The sequence below is a fragment of the Dermacentor silvarum genome, chromosome 2 (assembly GCF_013339745.2).
Source record: "Dermacentor silvarum isolate Dsil-2018 chromosome 2, BIME_Dsil_1.4, whole genome shotgun sequence".
NCBI lineage: Eukaryota > Metazoa > Arthropoda > Arachnida > Ixodida > Ixodidae > Dermacentor > Dermacentor silvarum.
The window spans coordinates 243,957,454-243,972,257 of record NC_051155.1 but is presented as its reverse complement, the minus strand read 5'-3'; the positions used below and the strand labels follow the sequence as shown (position 1 = coordinate 243,972,257).

At 46.2% G+C, this 14,804-nt stretch overlaps 1 protein-coding gene across 4 annotated transcripts in view; it reads right to left on the bottom strand.

Annotated features, from left to right (window-relative positions):
* LOC119443015 (protein unc-13 homolog B-like) overlaps positions 1-14,804 on the bottom strand; it is a 353,237-nt gene that overhangs the window by 298,411 nt on the left and 40,022 nt on the right. For all 4 annotated transcript variants that reach the window (XM_049662517.1, XM_049662516.1, XM_049662519.1 and 1 more), the window contains exon 10: positions 11,194-12,389. In XM_049662517.1, the coding sequence (XP_049518474.1) occupies positions 11,194-12,389 (1,196 nt within the window). The remainder of the gene's footprint in view (positions 1-11,193; positions 12,390-14,804) is intronic.

Here is a 14,804-nt window from a genome sequence, read left to right as displayed (position 1 = left end):
ATCACCCATATTGTCTTGCCCCCCCCCTTTTTTTTTTTACTTACTTACTTTCTGTCTTTTCCCGCAAAGATTCCATATTTTGCTTCTTGGCATTTGCGACAGCAGTGAATCGAATTTTCTCATCTATGTGCATTTCCATGGCGGTATCATTTTTTTTCGTAGCCCGGGCGGAAACGCAATACAGGGACTACAGAGATAGGGAGCGTCCGATTTACGTACGAGGGCAAATCAGTGACGAACTAAAGGCGTAAAAGGAACGACCAATATACTTACAGTTAAACGGATGGTAATATATCAACTGTCATGACAAAACCCGCCATGGCGACTCATTGGATACAGTACAATCCTCCGCTTTTGAGCCAAAGGCCACGGGTTCGATTTTTCGACCATGCACGCCGGCAGCGTTGCGACGGCGTAATAATGCCCAAACGCGCCTGCAGTAGAGGAGGAGCAGTGCTATTGATGCACGGCCGACATAGTTTTGCAAAAGATGCCAGCAACTGTTCCGCCCAAACGCCACTGCCAAGAGCGCTAGAGTCTGAAGCCCGTCACAATGCACAAAGCAACAAAAGGCAGCTCCGGTAAGCGACATAAAGGCATCTGACCTTGAGAGAAGTTCACAGGAGGACGGAGGCTTGAAGCGATGAACAGTGGCCGAACAAGAAATGTCGTTGGAGCCTACGTTTCGACAACTCCCTGACGGAGCAAGTCCCGAAGCAAGCCCCAATCAACATTCTTTACTCTAACACTGTTCATCGCATAAATGCCCTGATTTAACTGGGGCGAGACAGACTGCGCGCCATCCACTCCGCGTCGTCCTGTTGCACCACGCACACCAACAGGGTTCCCCGCTCACACTCCAGTTAAGTATCGCGGAGGAATCTTAGGAGGAGCCGAAACGCCCGTCTCACTTAAGTGTCCAGTGCCCTCACGAGAACAAAATTTCGGTTGCGCGTGTGAGTCGGGTTATTTCGAGCTTGAGTCCATCTAATTACCACGTTACGTTCTGTATCAAAGTCGGGACAGTCTAACAAATAATTACTGACGCCACCAGTGCACACACTGCAGTGAAGTATAAGATTTCTGAGTACGTTAGATAACGTAGATAGAAATAATTGCGCAGTGCCCGACGGGTCAGGAGTAATTGAAATTACTCCAGTCCAGTCGGCTACGGCGCCCCTCGTGACCCACTTGTGTAGCTCCGTGACGCAATACCACGACTATTATTACAAGTATTCACGACAAAACTTCCTTCTGACAATCAGTGTTTATAGTGATCGAATTACCCGTGTTAGCCAGGACAGGGACCTTATTAGTAGCAAATGTACCGCTATTTATCCGTGCCTTGGTTGAAACAAAAAGTTGCAGTTTCGCCCGAAAGGCGAAGCATCGATTGCGATAGCAGATTAGTGGAGAGCTATACGAAGCAAGGATAGTAATTTAATAGGCCATATAAAGTTGTAAACATTCGCTTACTAACTAAATAGACAAGCACGGGTCACGCGCGCACAGTTAACCATGAGCACATCTCGCTCAATGACCGCGGAAACTAGCTGTGAAAACGCCGGAGTGAGAAAGCGCGCCAGCAGCAGCGGGAAAATGGACCTTCGCGCTGTCTCTCGTCTCGCTTCAACGCGAACTTAACGTCGAAAGCAGAGCGCATACGAAGCTACCGGCACTCGGCGCATGCACTTAGTCCCCATCGCAGATCGCTTTGAAGATGAGGCCCGCGCGGGCGCGCACTTCGCCCGCATCGCAGATCGCTCTCAAGATACGGCGCGGCCGCTCTATAGACCTTTTCATCGGGCGAGGAGGAAAGGGCGCGCGACGAGCCTTTCCTCCTCTCTGGCTTGGGCGAGCCGGCGCGGCGCGGCTTGAATGTGGTGCCGGTCGCGCGCTGCGGAACGATTTGGAGGTGTTTTAGCTAGTTCTGAGTGCAATTTATGGGATGTCAGTTCTTACGAGGTCGTCGGACAACCACTGTGTAGCCTTTAGGCGCAGCAGTAGCTACGTATCTGGAAATTTCTCTCGGATATGCAAAAATGCGACGCGCATCATCAGCCGCGGTGTGTGTATGTGTTGTGAACTATGTTGGATGTATCGGTTTTCACTCGACGAAGTGTTGTTGTGAAACATTTCCATCAGCCACCGGCATCGTTCTCACGCATTTTAAGTCTAGTAGACTTCAAATCACTATGTCTACGTTAGCCTCCTGCAAGAGGCCGAAGGCTTTGCTCAATACAGCGAGCACTGCGGTTGGCAAACCAACATGATACACACAATTGCTTCGTGCTTAGATCGGCATTGCCTTTAAGGCACAATATACAAAGGGGATCGCATAAAGAGAATCCGACAGCTATTTGTAGGTACACAATTTCCGTAACGTGGGTGAAGGCGTCGTAAATGACTGAATTAGGAGACTGAAAAAAAAAAAAAGAGTTCATATGTCCTCCTTTCGCGGCAAAATAAAACAGAACATGGGATAACGACGCAATAAGACTCCGCATGGAAGTGCCGCATGCTTGGACCACTTGGAACATACGCCATATAGAACAAACAGATCTATAACACAGCATTTAGTACTGACTCGGGCGCTCGCACAGTCTGCAGCTGATCGTTCGACCAATCGAAAAGTGCGATTCAAACTGTACGGTATGAGGTTATTATTAACCAAACTATTTTATTTGTAGGCGGAAACCTTGCCCAGCAAACAAGGCAGTCGCCCAATGTATCTACACATGTATCTACACTTGAGCGCTTGTCAAAGAAAACAGCACGACTTATTCTCCAGCAGAACGGTATACCCACGCTGTTAGGATCGTCAAATGTTTCGTAACTATACTCGTTGCAGTTAAACCAGAGCTTATAATTACAGTGCTGAGAATGCTGCAGTAAGGTAACATTCGTGAAACGAATTTTCAGAAATACATAACTGATATCCGAGGCTGATTGTAAGCTCAAACAAACGCACGCACCTCGCGCTGGGTGCTACGCGTCCGCCCTAACACCAGCAGTTACTCCAACCGCTTAATTACTTCACACTTAAATTCCTTCACTACGCCTCACAGCACCGTTCCCCACGTAGAAGACGCCATTTCATGCTAAATAGACCGCGCGAGTGCGAAAAAATCCACCAGAAACTGCCGCCGAGCCTATACCACAGCATACAACACGGGCGTTCGCCCAAGCCAGCATGCCAACTGCCCATAGATGGCGCTACTGCCTACGCAATGGCGGCGCCCATGAAAAAAAAAAAAAATGTCGCAGTTTCGCCCGAAAGGCGAAGCATCGATTGCGATAGCAAATTAGTATAGGGCAATTCGGAGTAGGGATAGTAGTTTTATCGGCTTCATAAACTTATACACATTGGCTTACAAACTGAATTAACAATCGTGGTGTCAGCGCACAAGCAAACATGAATAGATCACACTGAATGACCGCAGCCAACGACTGTCAAAACGCTGGCAGCAAGCGCAGGTTCGCGCGGTCTATCGCTTCAACGGAAACTGAGCGGCGAATGCACAGAGCATACAGAGGTCAGAGCCGTGTGGAGATAAGAGACGGTGCGGGCGACCGGCACCGCCGGGCAAAGGAGAAGTTGTTGGCAGAGGAGAAGCTGCTCCCCCCCCCCCCCCCCTCTTTCCGTTTCTTGCTTTCGCGTGGGAGATTGAGCGGCAAGATACGCCTTTGGTGCGGGCTTTATTTGGTGCCGGAGCACAGCGCCGCCCCGCCTCCCTCCCTCCCATACCCCCACAGCCTTTCGGGCGACGGTTGCGTTTGCTTTCCACCGTGCGTTCGCTCTCCGTGATAGCGCGCGGGGGATTTCACCCTCCGTGATAGCGCGCGTCCCCCGCGCTCTTTCGCTCGCGCATACGGCGCGCGGCGACGATTTTATCGCCCTTGGAATCTATACGGAACCTCACGGCGACGGCGACGGCAGAAATCCGGTTGAAGTGTCATATAATTGTTATCGCAATAAAACGGTCTATACGAGCAGCAGCCGACGGAGCAGAACGCACTTCTCCCCTCCCTCTCCGTCGTCTCGCCCCCGTGCCTCGCGCGCCCGAAAGACGACCGCGCGCTTCCGCCTGCCTTCCTCCCTCGTGTTCGCTACATTGACCCGCGTCCCCTCGTACGCTTTCACTCGCACACACAGCGTACGGCGTTGGACTTTATACGGAACCTCACGGCGACGGCGACGACGACAGAAATGCGCTTAGAGTGTCCATATAATTGCTATCGCAATAAAACTGAATGATTCACGATGCTTTCGGCATGTTCCAGACACGATTCGTATCAACAGGTACGCTACGCTGCAGGCCCAGTGGGTATCGGTCAAGGACTCAAGATACGAATAGGTGGTCGAGTTTTGAAAGGACTTTCACAGAACAGGGTATCAGATCTCTTTCAAAATTTACTCGAAAGCTCCTCTGTATGAATGCTTGCTCGTTGAGTTCAGCGGCAGTGTAGCAAGCTTTCCTTGGCAACCTATAGTTAAGATTTTTAGTACTAAATTTAGGCTATAAGAACGAGAAAAAAAAAAACGAATCCAGCTTTACAGGAAGATGATTCGCAAAGTAGGGCTTTTTATAGGCATATTCTGTAGACAGAGCTATCAGTTCGGTCCAAAGCCACAGTATCATCCGCTTGCCCGATAAGGGCGTCTTGAGGCCTTCGCACTTTTCTCGTTCTTTTTCTTCTTCTTTTACTCCAATCGGTGTCCTCAGTTTACAAACAGGATAGCCATTAGGTTTCTGAAGAATACACGAAATAACCGCAGAAGGAGGCGTTTGGCCGTCACTTTGGGAATCCTAATTTTCAAAATCACGCGCATCCAACCCATGCACGCGGGTCATAAACGAAAGTTTCGCTTGGTGTCAGACCATACTTGTAAATATTTCTTTATGTCGAAAGGCACGCTGACGCAATAAAAAAGAAAGGACAAAAAGAAAAGACCAGGTGCGGGGAGGAAACTGCTACCGCGCTGGCCGGGCTTTTGCAATCAGTGTGGCCACCTCGTCCAACCTCATCAAGAACCGTTGACCAAGAATCTTCGGAAGTAATATCGCGCAAGCTGGTTTCGAAAGAGGTGGTCTGGCCAATGGGAAAGAGTGCAAGAGTGGCGATGTGGGCACGAGAGGCCAGCGGAAGATCGCATAGCGCAACGCAAAAAAGGGAAAGATTGAGAACAAGAGAGAAAGCGATAAGCGCGGGGAAAATGAACGTCTCAACCTTTCTTTCTGCGGGTCTTTCAAAAATGAGAATCCGGTCACGACTGTCTGCACAGCACGGTTACATAAGCACGGATTGGGCTGATCGATAAGCAATGTGTGCCGCTTTGGAAACTAAAAGATACCCAGAAAAAGCAAAGGCAAATCAGCAGAATCGAACGCATCGAAGGGAAACGGCCGGAGCGAAGGCGAGCGAACGCGAACACGCCTCGTTAACTCCCCGCCTGCGGCGTGGGCGACCAGCAGACTCGGGGCGCGCGCGCCGCCTCCACGGAATCCGAGAACGCAAAGTTGTCCTTTTTTTTCTATTTTTCTTTTTTTTCTGGTTCAGATATTGAGAAGGAACAAGCATACCGACGTCGGTCGAGCAAAGAATGTCTCTCGCACACGAAAAAGGCAGCCTGCAGATGCCAGACTTGAAAAAAATAAAAAATAAAAATAAAGAGAAAAGAAGGATAAAGGAAAACCTTCAAGTTTCTTTCGCGTCGGTCGTACACGCACTATAGATACGGGAGCACGTGCATAGTTATCAGCGAGGCTTTCAAATGCTATGTGCCATTAGACGGGTGTAAACTACAAACATGGGTTATAACGGAACTAACACTGCAGCAGTGACAGATTCCACTGTTGCCTGTTTTTTTCTGCGATATGCGCACACAAAGGCTTGGAAGCGTACAAATGACACTGTGCTCATGTATTGTGCGCAAATGTGAAAACGAAATACACCTCGCAAACTAAATGGCGTATCTGGCATTCGAACTCGGATCCTCTGAGTTAAGTTATAGCATACGTTCACAGTTTCCCATAATGTAGACCCCAAATTGATTGCATGTGTAACATAACGCATGAACTACACTGGATTATTGAGGATCCCATTTCACGCAGAAATCTCTTTACCAAGACAAAGGAAAGAAAAGTAACGGTGCCGACCGACCACATCCTCTCCACAAGATACGAAGAAGCAGAGATGGGAGCAGCGCCGATAGAGGAAAGAAAGGATGAGACACCCACGCTTGCGCAAATACTGTGTGCTCATGTGAGAAGGAAACGAAACCTCTGTACAAGCAGCACGCGCCATTACGCGCAGCGGAAACGACCTTAATCTCGAGCGCGATCCATATTTAAACAAACCACGTGGAAAACTGGTAAGCTAGCTCTTGCATGTATGCATGCATGCAGGCAAATGAGCCCGTGGTCAATCCCTTGCCCTCTGACCTTATCGCTCCGGAGGCCCCCCGCATTAGAAAAGTTACTCCTACTGGTCCTACAGTTCTTGTGCAGGAAAGCACCGCCGCAAAGGATGTCAGTGACGGCGTGAAAGTCTGACTGCGCACACAGGGCAGAGTGTCTGATCGCTTGTCGCATAATACGAACAACTCCTCAATTCGGCAGCAGCAGTACACATCGCGCTCGTCGAACTTTGCCAAGTCAGACTTAATCCGCAACTTAAACTTCAACAATTACCTTAAACTTCTGAAATCGTAGTGTGTGAGTTTCCTATTCTAAATCTCGTAGAGTTTTCGAATAGGGTACACCAAAGCGTTGGAGAAATGTTTGCCCTTCGCGCTCTTTTGTGTTCACTTTGCGCTCTCTTGTAATATGCTAACGCTATATGTTTGTGCCCGTCCTCACCCTCGTTTAGAGTGCGCTACATCCCCACCGAGTAACTGACTATATGTTTAGAAGTTTCCCACGCCCGTACTTATTTATAAATTTAGACCTCTACTGCAAAAGTGACGTGTGCCGCCTCAGGATTTCGTGCGCCGATTTCCGTATCGCGACTCATTTTTTCTCCATTCCTTTCTCTTGAAAGCTATTTTCTTTTTCCCTTACCTTCGTGCAGGGTAACACACCGGATTTATCATCTAGTTAACCTGCCTGTCTTTCCTCTCTTTCTAGCCAATGGCCGCGAGGTCAGAGTTCTATACCGTATATATTTGATTTTTAATAAATATAAAACCTGAATGTTGCTATACTTGTTGGATACGACAGCATATACGAACGACCTCGCAGACCTTGCTTTCAACCTGCCGTTAGTATGAATTATACCGAGCACGCAGCAGACGAACGTTTCTTAACGACGCGAATGGATATTATTGCAATAAAAAAAGGAGGAGGAGGGAGGGGGTTATCCGAACCGAGTGAGTGTTCCCGTGGATATGGTGCAAGAATCACCTCGGAACCGATTTCGTGCGCAGCTGCGCACGTTCGCGCAATTTTGGTGCCCAGATGTGGCTCGGAAACCGTCCTCTCAAGTATACAGGCCGTCAATTATTTCACATTTTTAAAAAGCAACGTCTTCTTCCGGCGGAAAATTTCGACGCGTTGCGACACTGCGGAGGATAAACGGTTCGGAGTTAACGAAACCCCAGAGAACCTGGAGTGCCTCAACTCCGAAGAATGCCCACAACGGAGAAAGAGGGTCGTTGACTGCAAACATACGCGGCCAAGCTACGCAATCCCCAGCGAAGTTTTCACCCCGACTGTGATCGCACAATCGGAATGGCGCAAACCTTTGGAGTTACGGCCGACTTCTGCCAGTTTCCTAAAACTCGGAGGGCCCCATAATTGCCTCAGATGGTAAGGCGGATGCAAGCAAGTTGAGTGCAATCCCAGACAGCACGCGAGGAATTTTAGACCCACCCCCTTGAAGCGTTTATAAAAGGAGCTGGCCGAAAGTGCCAAAATACAGATTAAATGTCTGTTCAGTAAATACACACAGAAGGGGAAAATATTAATGAGGAACGATAGCGATAATCAGTTGCAGCTTTTAACGAGAAACTGGAGATCACCTAATCCTTCAGTCAATGCCTGAAGCCAGAACGGTAGCTCTAGCAAAGGCAAGAAGACAACTTTCAGCAAGGGCGGACTAAACTGACACAAAAGCAAGAGGTCTGTGCTGAAGGTACGTTTGTAATTCTAGAGTTGCTATATATGCTCCCGGCCATATACATTAACTTTATATAGTTCTAGAGTGCCTCGATATGGGTGCCAGCATCGAGGCACCCATATAATTTATTGGCAGGGGGCAAACTGGTAATTACTTAAAGCATTCTACTCGAGGAGAAATAGAAACCCAATCTGGCAGCTATTGTGGGTGTTTTTTGCACAAAAGTACAAAATCGGGGAAAACAAAAAACAAAGATAAAGTTGTGCGTGACGTACACAGAGGCGTCATTCTGGCAGGAAATTCAAAAAGACTGGCATGCATTTTCTCAAGCTGCCGAACAAACACAGATTCTTCCAACGCAGGCTGCCAGGCTGCCCTGTCTTTTTATTCGCCTGTTAATGTCCCTCTAAGCAGAGAGCGCATCGACGTTTAACATCGTTGTCCGCTGTTCTAGGCGACGGCCAAGGACATCAAAACTGGGGTTAGAATTCTGTTATCAATGTACTGCCCGATTTTGTTGTTTTCCAGCACAGCATCTAAAAAAGGACAAAAGCTGCAACATCTTTCTAATCGCTGGAATGGAAATAGAGGCCGTGGTACAGGCAGCGCTTACAAAAGATCCACCCTCTCTTTTATTTCCAACACACCAGCTATGACAATAACAATGATTATTTTTCGCGTCAGTACAGCACAGCACATCAGCTATGCGCTGCGGATCTACCTAGTAGTAGATTTTCATTTCACATAGTAGATTTTCATTTAAGCATCACTCTGATAAAAATAATAAATAGAAAATAATAATAATGACAATATTATTATTATTATTATTGTTGATGTTGCTAATATTATTAATATTATTAATAATAAGTGAAAACACACAGCGATACACAAATGTTGATAACCATAGGAACATTCACGAGGTCCCTACAGCAGATTAATTGATACATGAACATGCTAAATATTCGCCAACAGCCGCACGCTGTATTTTAGGTGCATATATGCTTTGCTCATCTGACCCAAACGCGTTCGCCAAATTAATTCATTTAAAAAACATCAGACACGAGTGAACCATAATTACATTAATAAAGAAAAGTTTTGATTGTGTGTCCATGTAGTCGGAAACGAAGCTGTGGACTCGGCAAAGTAGCAAGCGATTCCTTATGCAGTCAATAATCTCACAGGATGAAACCGTCGAGGATTCTCGAGCCAATGTAACTGCAGTTCAAGCATGGTCCAACCAGTTTGACGACGCTACAATGGGTCGTTAAACACACCAGCACACCTCTTCTCAATGCAAATTGGATTTTGGAAGGAGACATTTGCTAATCGGGGCTCACATGACACAGCGGAACCTTTGTTGTGTAGCCGATCTTGCTTTGTCAGGCGTTCCTTGCTTAAAACGTGCACAAAACTCTCGGAGCCTGAGCATTGCCTGCATCATAGTTTGTCTGCTATTTGAACAGCTGCAGTGGCGGCAGAGCTTTCCAAACAGGCATCTGCCAAGCACTTGAAGCACATATCTTTAACGTAAACTTGGGCACCCTGTAGAATCACCGTCTGCTTTCTTTCATATTTCCCAACTCGCTTTCTCCCTGAGCTGAAACCACCAAGTTCAAGTCAGATACCGAGAAACTATCGAACCAGTTTGTGAGGTCTACCTGGAGAGGAGAATAACCTAACAGTGCATAAAAGAACTGAAAACGAAGAAAGGAATCGGCTTAAAGACAGTGTACGCATATCTGCACATTCCTGCTACCTAGTGCGTCACCATTTCATTGAAACTATATTGAAAAATAATAATGAAAGATATTCAAAGATAAAACATAGTTATTGACAATTAAATGTTGAATTCTGCCCCCCCTTTCCCCTCTATTTTGTTTTCCCTTTAGCACCGGAAGCTATCACTCCTGCGTGCCATCATCACGAGATTGCTCTGCTTTGTTTTTTTCTGGGCCCGCTGCAGCTGTTGGCATATTTTGGCTCGTTTCGACTAAGACGCACATCATTGTCGTTCAATGTTGCAGTGAACATAATGAATTCCCAATATTTATCCATGTTTCATACAACCATACAGCCTGTACACAGACCCTTCCATATAGCTTGCCCAGGATGCACAGCTACATGAGTCACTGTAGAATGTCCATGCATGGAATATTTGAAATATACAACTTGAGCAATGACAGTTCAAAAGTCGACCACTTGGAGGAGGCAACAAAGCTGAAGCGGGCAACAATCGCTCAAGATCGGTAGTGAAAGGATGAAGCCATTACTTGACGATATTTTAGATGATTCCATAGCATCTGTAATTCCTTTTAAAAGTTGACTAGAAATATAACAGCGTTTCCAAGCACATTAATGTTTTTACAGGAGGCCCTGACAGGTTGAAGCATCCAATGTACTGAAGTTCGATGTTCACGCAGAACATTATCACGAAAAGTTCTCAAATGGCAAACTTTGCTGAACAGTTGCCATTAGACTGCTGATGGTCCAATCAATCTATGACTTACCTTGCTGATGAAGTGGCATCAAACATAAGCCACACAGAGGGAAAGGCTGCAGTTTGAGAATGAACACTATCTCAGATGTTTTGAACTCAAAGAATGTATTTGGTTTTGGAAAAGTGCCAGGCATGAATTCTTTTTTAAAAATTATGACTTCATTTTGTAATCAGAAATCAGTTTGTAGAGCTTTCTGCACATTGAAATTAATTGAAGGTAAATTAAAAAAACAATAGCTTGTTTGAATGCCCCAATTAACGTAATGTTTAGAGTTCTGGCATATTATTCCCCAAGAAAGTAAATTACCTAATAACTATCGAGAAAAGGCTCCAGGCAAACAGATTTATATCATGCTTGACAAGATGCTTTAATAGACTCCTACTCCTGCACAATGTATGAGTTTAACTTCTAAAAAGAAAGAAAGAATTTAACATTTAACTGCCCTAAACTGCCAAGTACAGTATCTATTAGCATATTTAAAATATAATCATCCAGGATGGGCTGAACACTTAAGCAGCAACCTGGAAGAGATTGGGCAGGCAAGCACATGCAAGGATGTTCGAAGGACACAGACCTCATTCAGTTGATTGATGATACGGTTGAATGCCGAGAGCCAGTGCAATTTTGCCCTCGACATGCCAGGCTCTGCCGTCACTGCAACCAAGGGAGGCCTTTCATCATCGCCAAGCAGTGAAGCGGTCAGGGAAGTGGCTTTGGCTGCAGCCGGTTCCGGTTCAGACGGTTCCACCACAATTTCTTCGGATGGGCCAGGGTAGACCCGGTTGCTCTCTTCGTGGAATGTAACAGAAATGCCCGTCTTCTTCTCCGAAACTGGTTCGGCTGCAGGGGCCACAGCATCGGGTGTGAGCTGAGATGGCGGCTCCTCTATGTGCGGCACCAACCCATTCCGCTTCGCGGGTTCGCTTCTCGGTTCGAAGGATGGTGTCGCAGGCTCACTGGTCTCGTAAAATGGTCGTCTTCTAAATGATCCTCCCCCTGTTCCTCCTCCTCCTCTTTCAGTTGCCGCTTCATTCTCGCTTCGTGGACTTGAGGATTCATAGACAGGTGTCAACTGCTTTGAAGGCTCATTGAAGCTCCTCCTTCTCGTTTCCTTCTCGACAGTCAATGTTGACGATTTGACTACTGGGCTCGATGGTTCGAAACTACGCTCAGGTTCAGTCACACCATAAAAGCTTGGTCGTCGAGCCGATGGTTCATCCACCAAAACAGGTGGAGGCTCAGGCTCTGGTAGTGGTTTTCCAAGAGCACGACTTGTGCTGTACTCAACATCTGCAGGGGCACTGTCTCCATAAACATCCTTCCGTGGCACCACGGAATCTGTTGCATACTCTACCACCTTGCCATCTGGGTATTCAACAACCATTTGCCCATCCGGGTATTCTATGTACGTGGCAGCATCATCATCATCGTGGGTCGGAGAAAACTCTGGTATGGCAGAAGGTCGATCAACGGGTGAGAATGGTGCATAGGGTTCAGTCCGATCTGCACCACTGAAGTAGCCAGCTCGGTCATAGCCGCCATAGGTTCGCCTGTCAGCTCTTGCGTCGGGTTGGGGTTGGCGAGGAAGGTCGCGACGTGGGGTCGTACGCTCTTCAGTCCAGCAATTGTCTTCTTGGTTATAGTCATGTGGATAGTAGCGGTCTTCCTGCGGATAATTCCAGTCCCCAACATGTGACATGGGAGGGGAGCATTCGCGATAACTTTCATAGCTGTCTTGGTGCATCGGGTAGCCCTTCCCTTGAGGCGTGTCTGTATGCAAAAAAAAAATTGGTTACATATGAGTGAGATGCATACAAATAGAGAAGAAAATCCAACTTACCAGCAGCCGAAATAGCAACACAGTCAGCTATGCTATTGATGACAAAAAAAATTAATTCTACATCCCAATGTAATACAAGGTGCTACCCAAAGTTCCAGGACTTCAGTCGTAAAAAAGAAAGTGTTGACCATAACGCCTAATCAGCACTGTCTCCTTCAAAGTAGTCCCCTTGAGCGTGTATACACCCATCTTCGCGTTTATGCCGCGATTTCATGCGTTCGTGGAGCTCTCCAGGCAACAGTGTGTTGAGGACCGCCTGCGATTCCGACTGGATCTCTTCAACAGTGTGAAAGCGACGTCCTTTCAGCCTCAACTTCAACTTGGGGAACAAGAAAAAATCGCAAGGGGCGAGGTCAGGTGAATAGTGTGGGTGCAGAAGTACTGTGATTTGTTTGGAAGTCAGGAACTGTCACACAACAAGTGATGTATGAGCGGGCACGTTGTCGTGATGAAGAAGTCAGTTCTTCCACTCCTCCGGACGCTTGCGACGAATGCTCTCTCTTAAGCACCTCAAAACATCACAGAAAGCTTGCTATTTCCGGTTTGTCAAGGAGGTAAGAATTCCTTCTGGGCAAATCCATGTAGGAAAAAAAAAAAAACAGAAAAAGAAAAACAGTGAACGTGGATTTCACATTTCCACAAACTTGACGTGCCTTTTGCGGCCGCTGAGAATTTGGTGACTTCCATTGTGATGACTGCTGTTTGGTTTGAGGATCGTAGCCATAAACACATGTCTCATCCCCGGTTATTACACTGGAGAGGAATGTGGGATTGTTTCTGACTTGTTGCTTCAGTTCCGTACAGGGAGAAACACGGTGCAGCTTCTGTTTGTCACTGAGCAGTCTTGGCACAAATATTTCAGAAATGTGCCTCATGTTCAAAACATCCCACAAAATTAGCTGAACTGTGCGGTACAACTGTCATACAATGTCGCAGACATCCCTTATAGTTAGCCTGTGATTTCCAAGAATAGACGTACAAACATCCGCTATCGTTTCCGGGGTTGCACTCGTTGACGGATGTCCAGAACGTTCATCGTCGTGAACACACATTCGACCCTCTTTAAAGCGTTTATGCCATAAGAACGTCCTGCTTTGGCTAATGGCGTCGACTCCGAAAGCGTCCTGTAGCATACGATGAGTTTCTGCTGCAGTTTTGCCAAGTTTAAAACGAAACTTGATGCAAGTTCTTCGCTTCTTGAAGTCTGCCTTATTGGTTGCTAAGAAATGCGCCAAATCAGTGAAACATTGCGTTGCAAAACAACACTTCGCAAAACAGTACTTCTTCTTAGATGCAAGTCGTTCAGCACACTGATCCGCAAGGCATACTGCTAGCCACATCTAGCGGCGGAAATGTGTACCTCACTCAGCTTGCCCGTGCTTTTCAAAGTCCCGGAACTTTTGGGTAGCACCTAGTATAGTCATGCAAAGCTCTTGAAATCAAGTGCTCAAATGCATGTGTAAATGCTCTAACATCATATGATGTATGTAGCTTGACAGGCAAACATCAGCACATTTAGCATCAGGCACTTAGAGCAACTTTTTTTTTTAATGAAGTACAATAAATAGAACAAGCAGTCAATTTGAAGTTGGTTGCGATGATTGTGCATTGTGCTCAAAGGAAAGTACCACACGCCTTGCAAACTATGTGAATAAGTCCAGATATGAGAAGAAAATTGTTGTGTGACTAAGACAAATAAAAATAAATAAATAAATAAATAATGCTCAGTTGTTTTGGTAAATGTGTGCAGTACACGGAAAAGAAAAAAAGAAATAGGAGTGTGTAAACATTCATAATTAAAGCTTCAAAATAGCTTCAAGGAAGCTTGTCCATGCCATGCAAATGCAAACTATTCAGCATTGTTGATTGCAGAGGCACAACACTAGAATGTTGCAGTTTATTTTTAACCACACTTGTACATAACTAGTTACATGTAATTAATTACTTGTAATCAATTACATTTGTTGGTAGTATTGTAATTGATCGATGACTTTTTTACTTGTTAACACTCACTGTAATTCAATTACTTTTTTCATTAAACGATTACATGTAACCAGATACTTTATGGACGAGACAAGTTGTAACAAGTGAAGCAGATTGGAGAACTTGTATTGGGTGGTAAGTGCAATAGAATGCCCGTGGTCGTGCCAACCAGCACCTTCGCGGTTGTGCATGTTTTGCTTCTTCATCTTATAACACTCCACCAGATGTTGGCCACCAAATTGAACAGGCGCTGGTATGTCTTGATAGTGATGCCATTTTTCGACGTAGATGCTATGAAATCACCTACGAACAATTTCTTCAGCTTCTCACTGCCCCTACCAGGAGTGCCTTCTAAAAGCCCC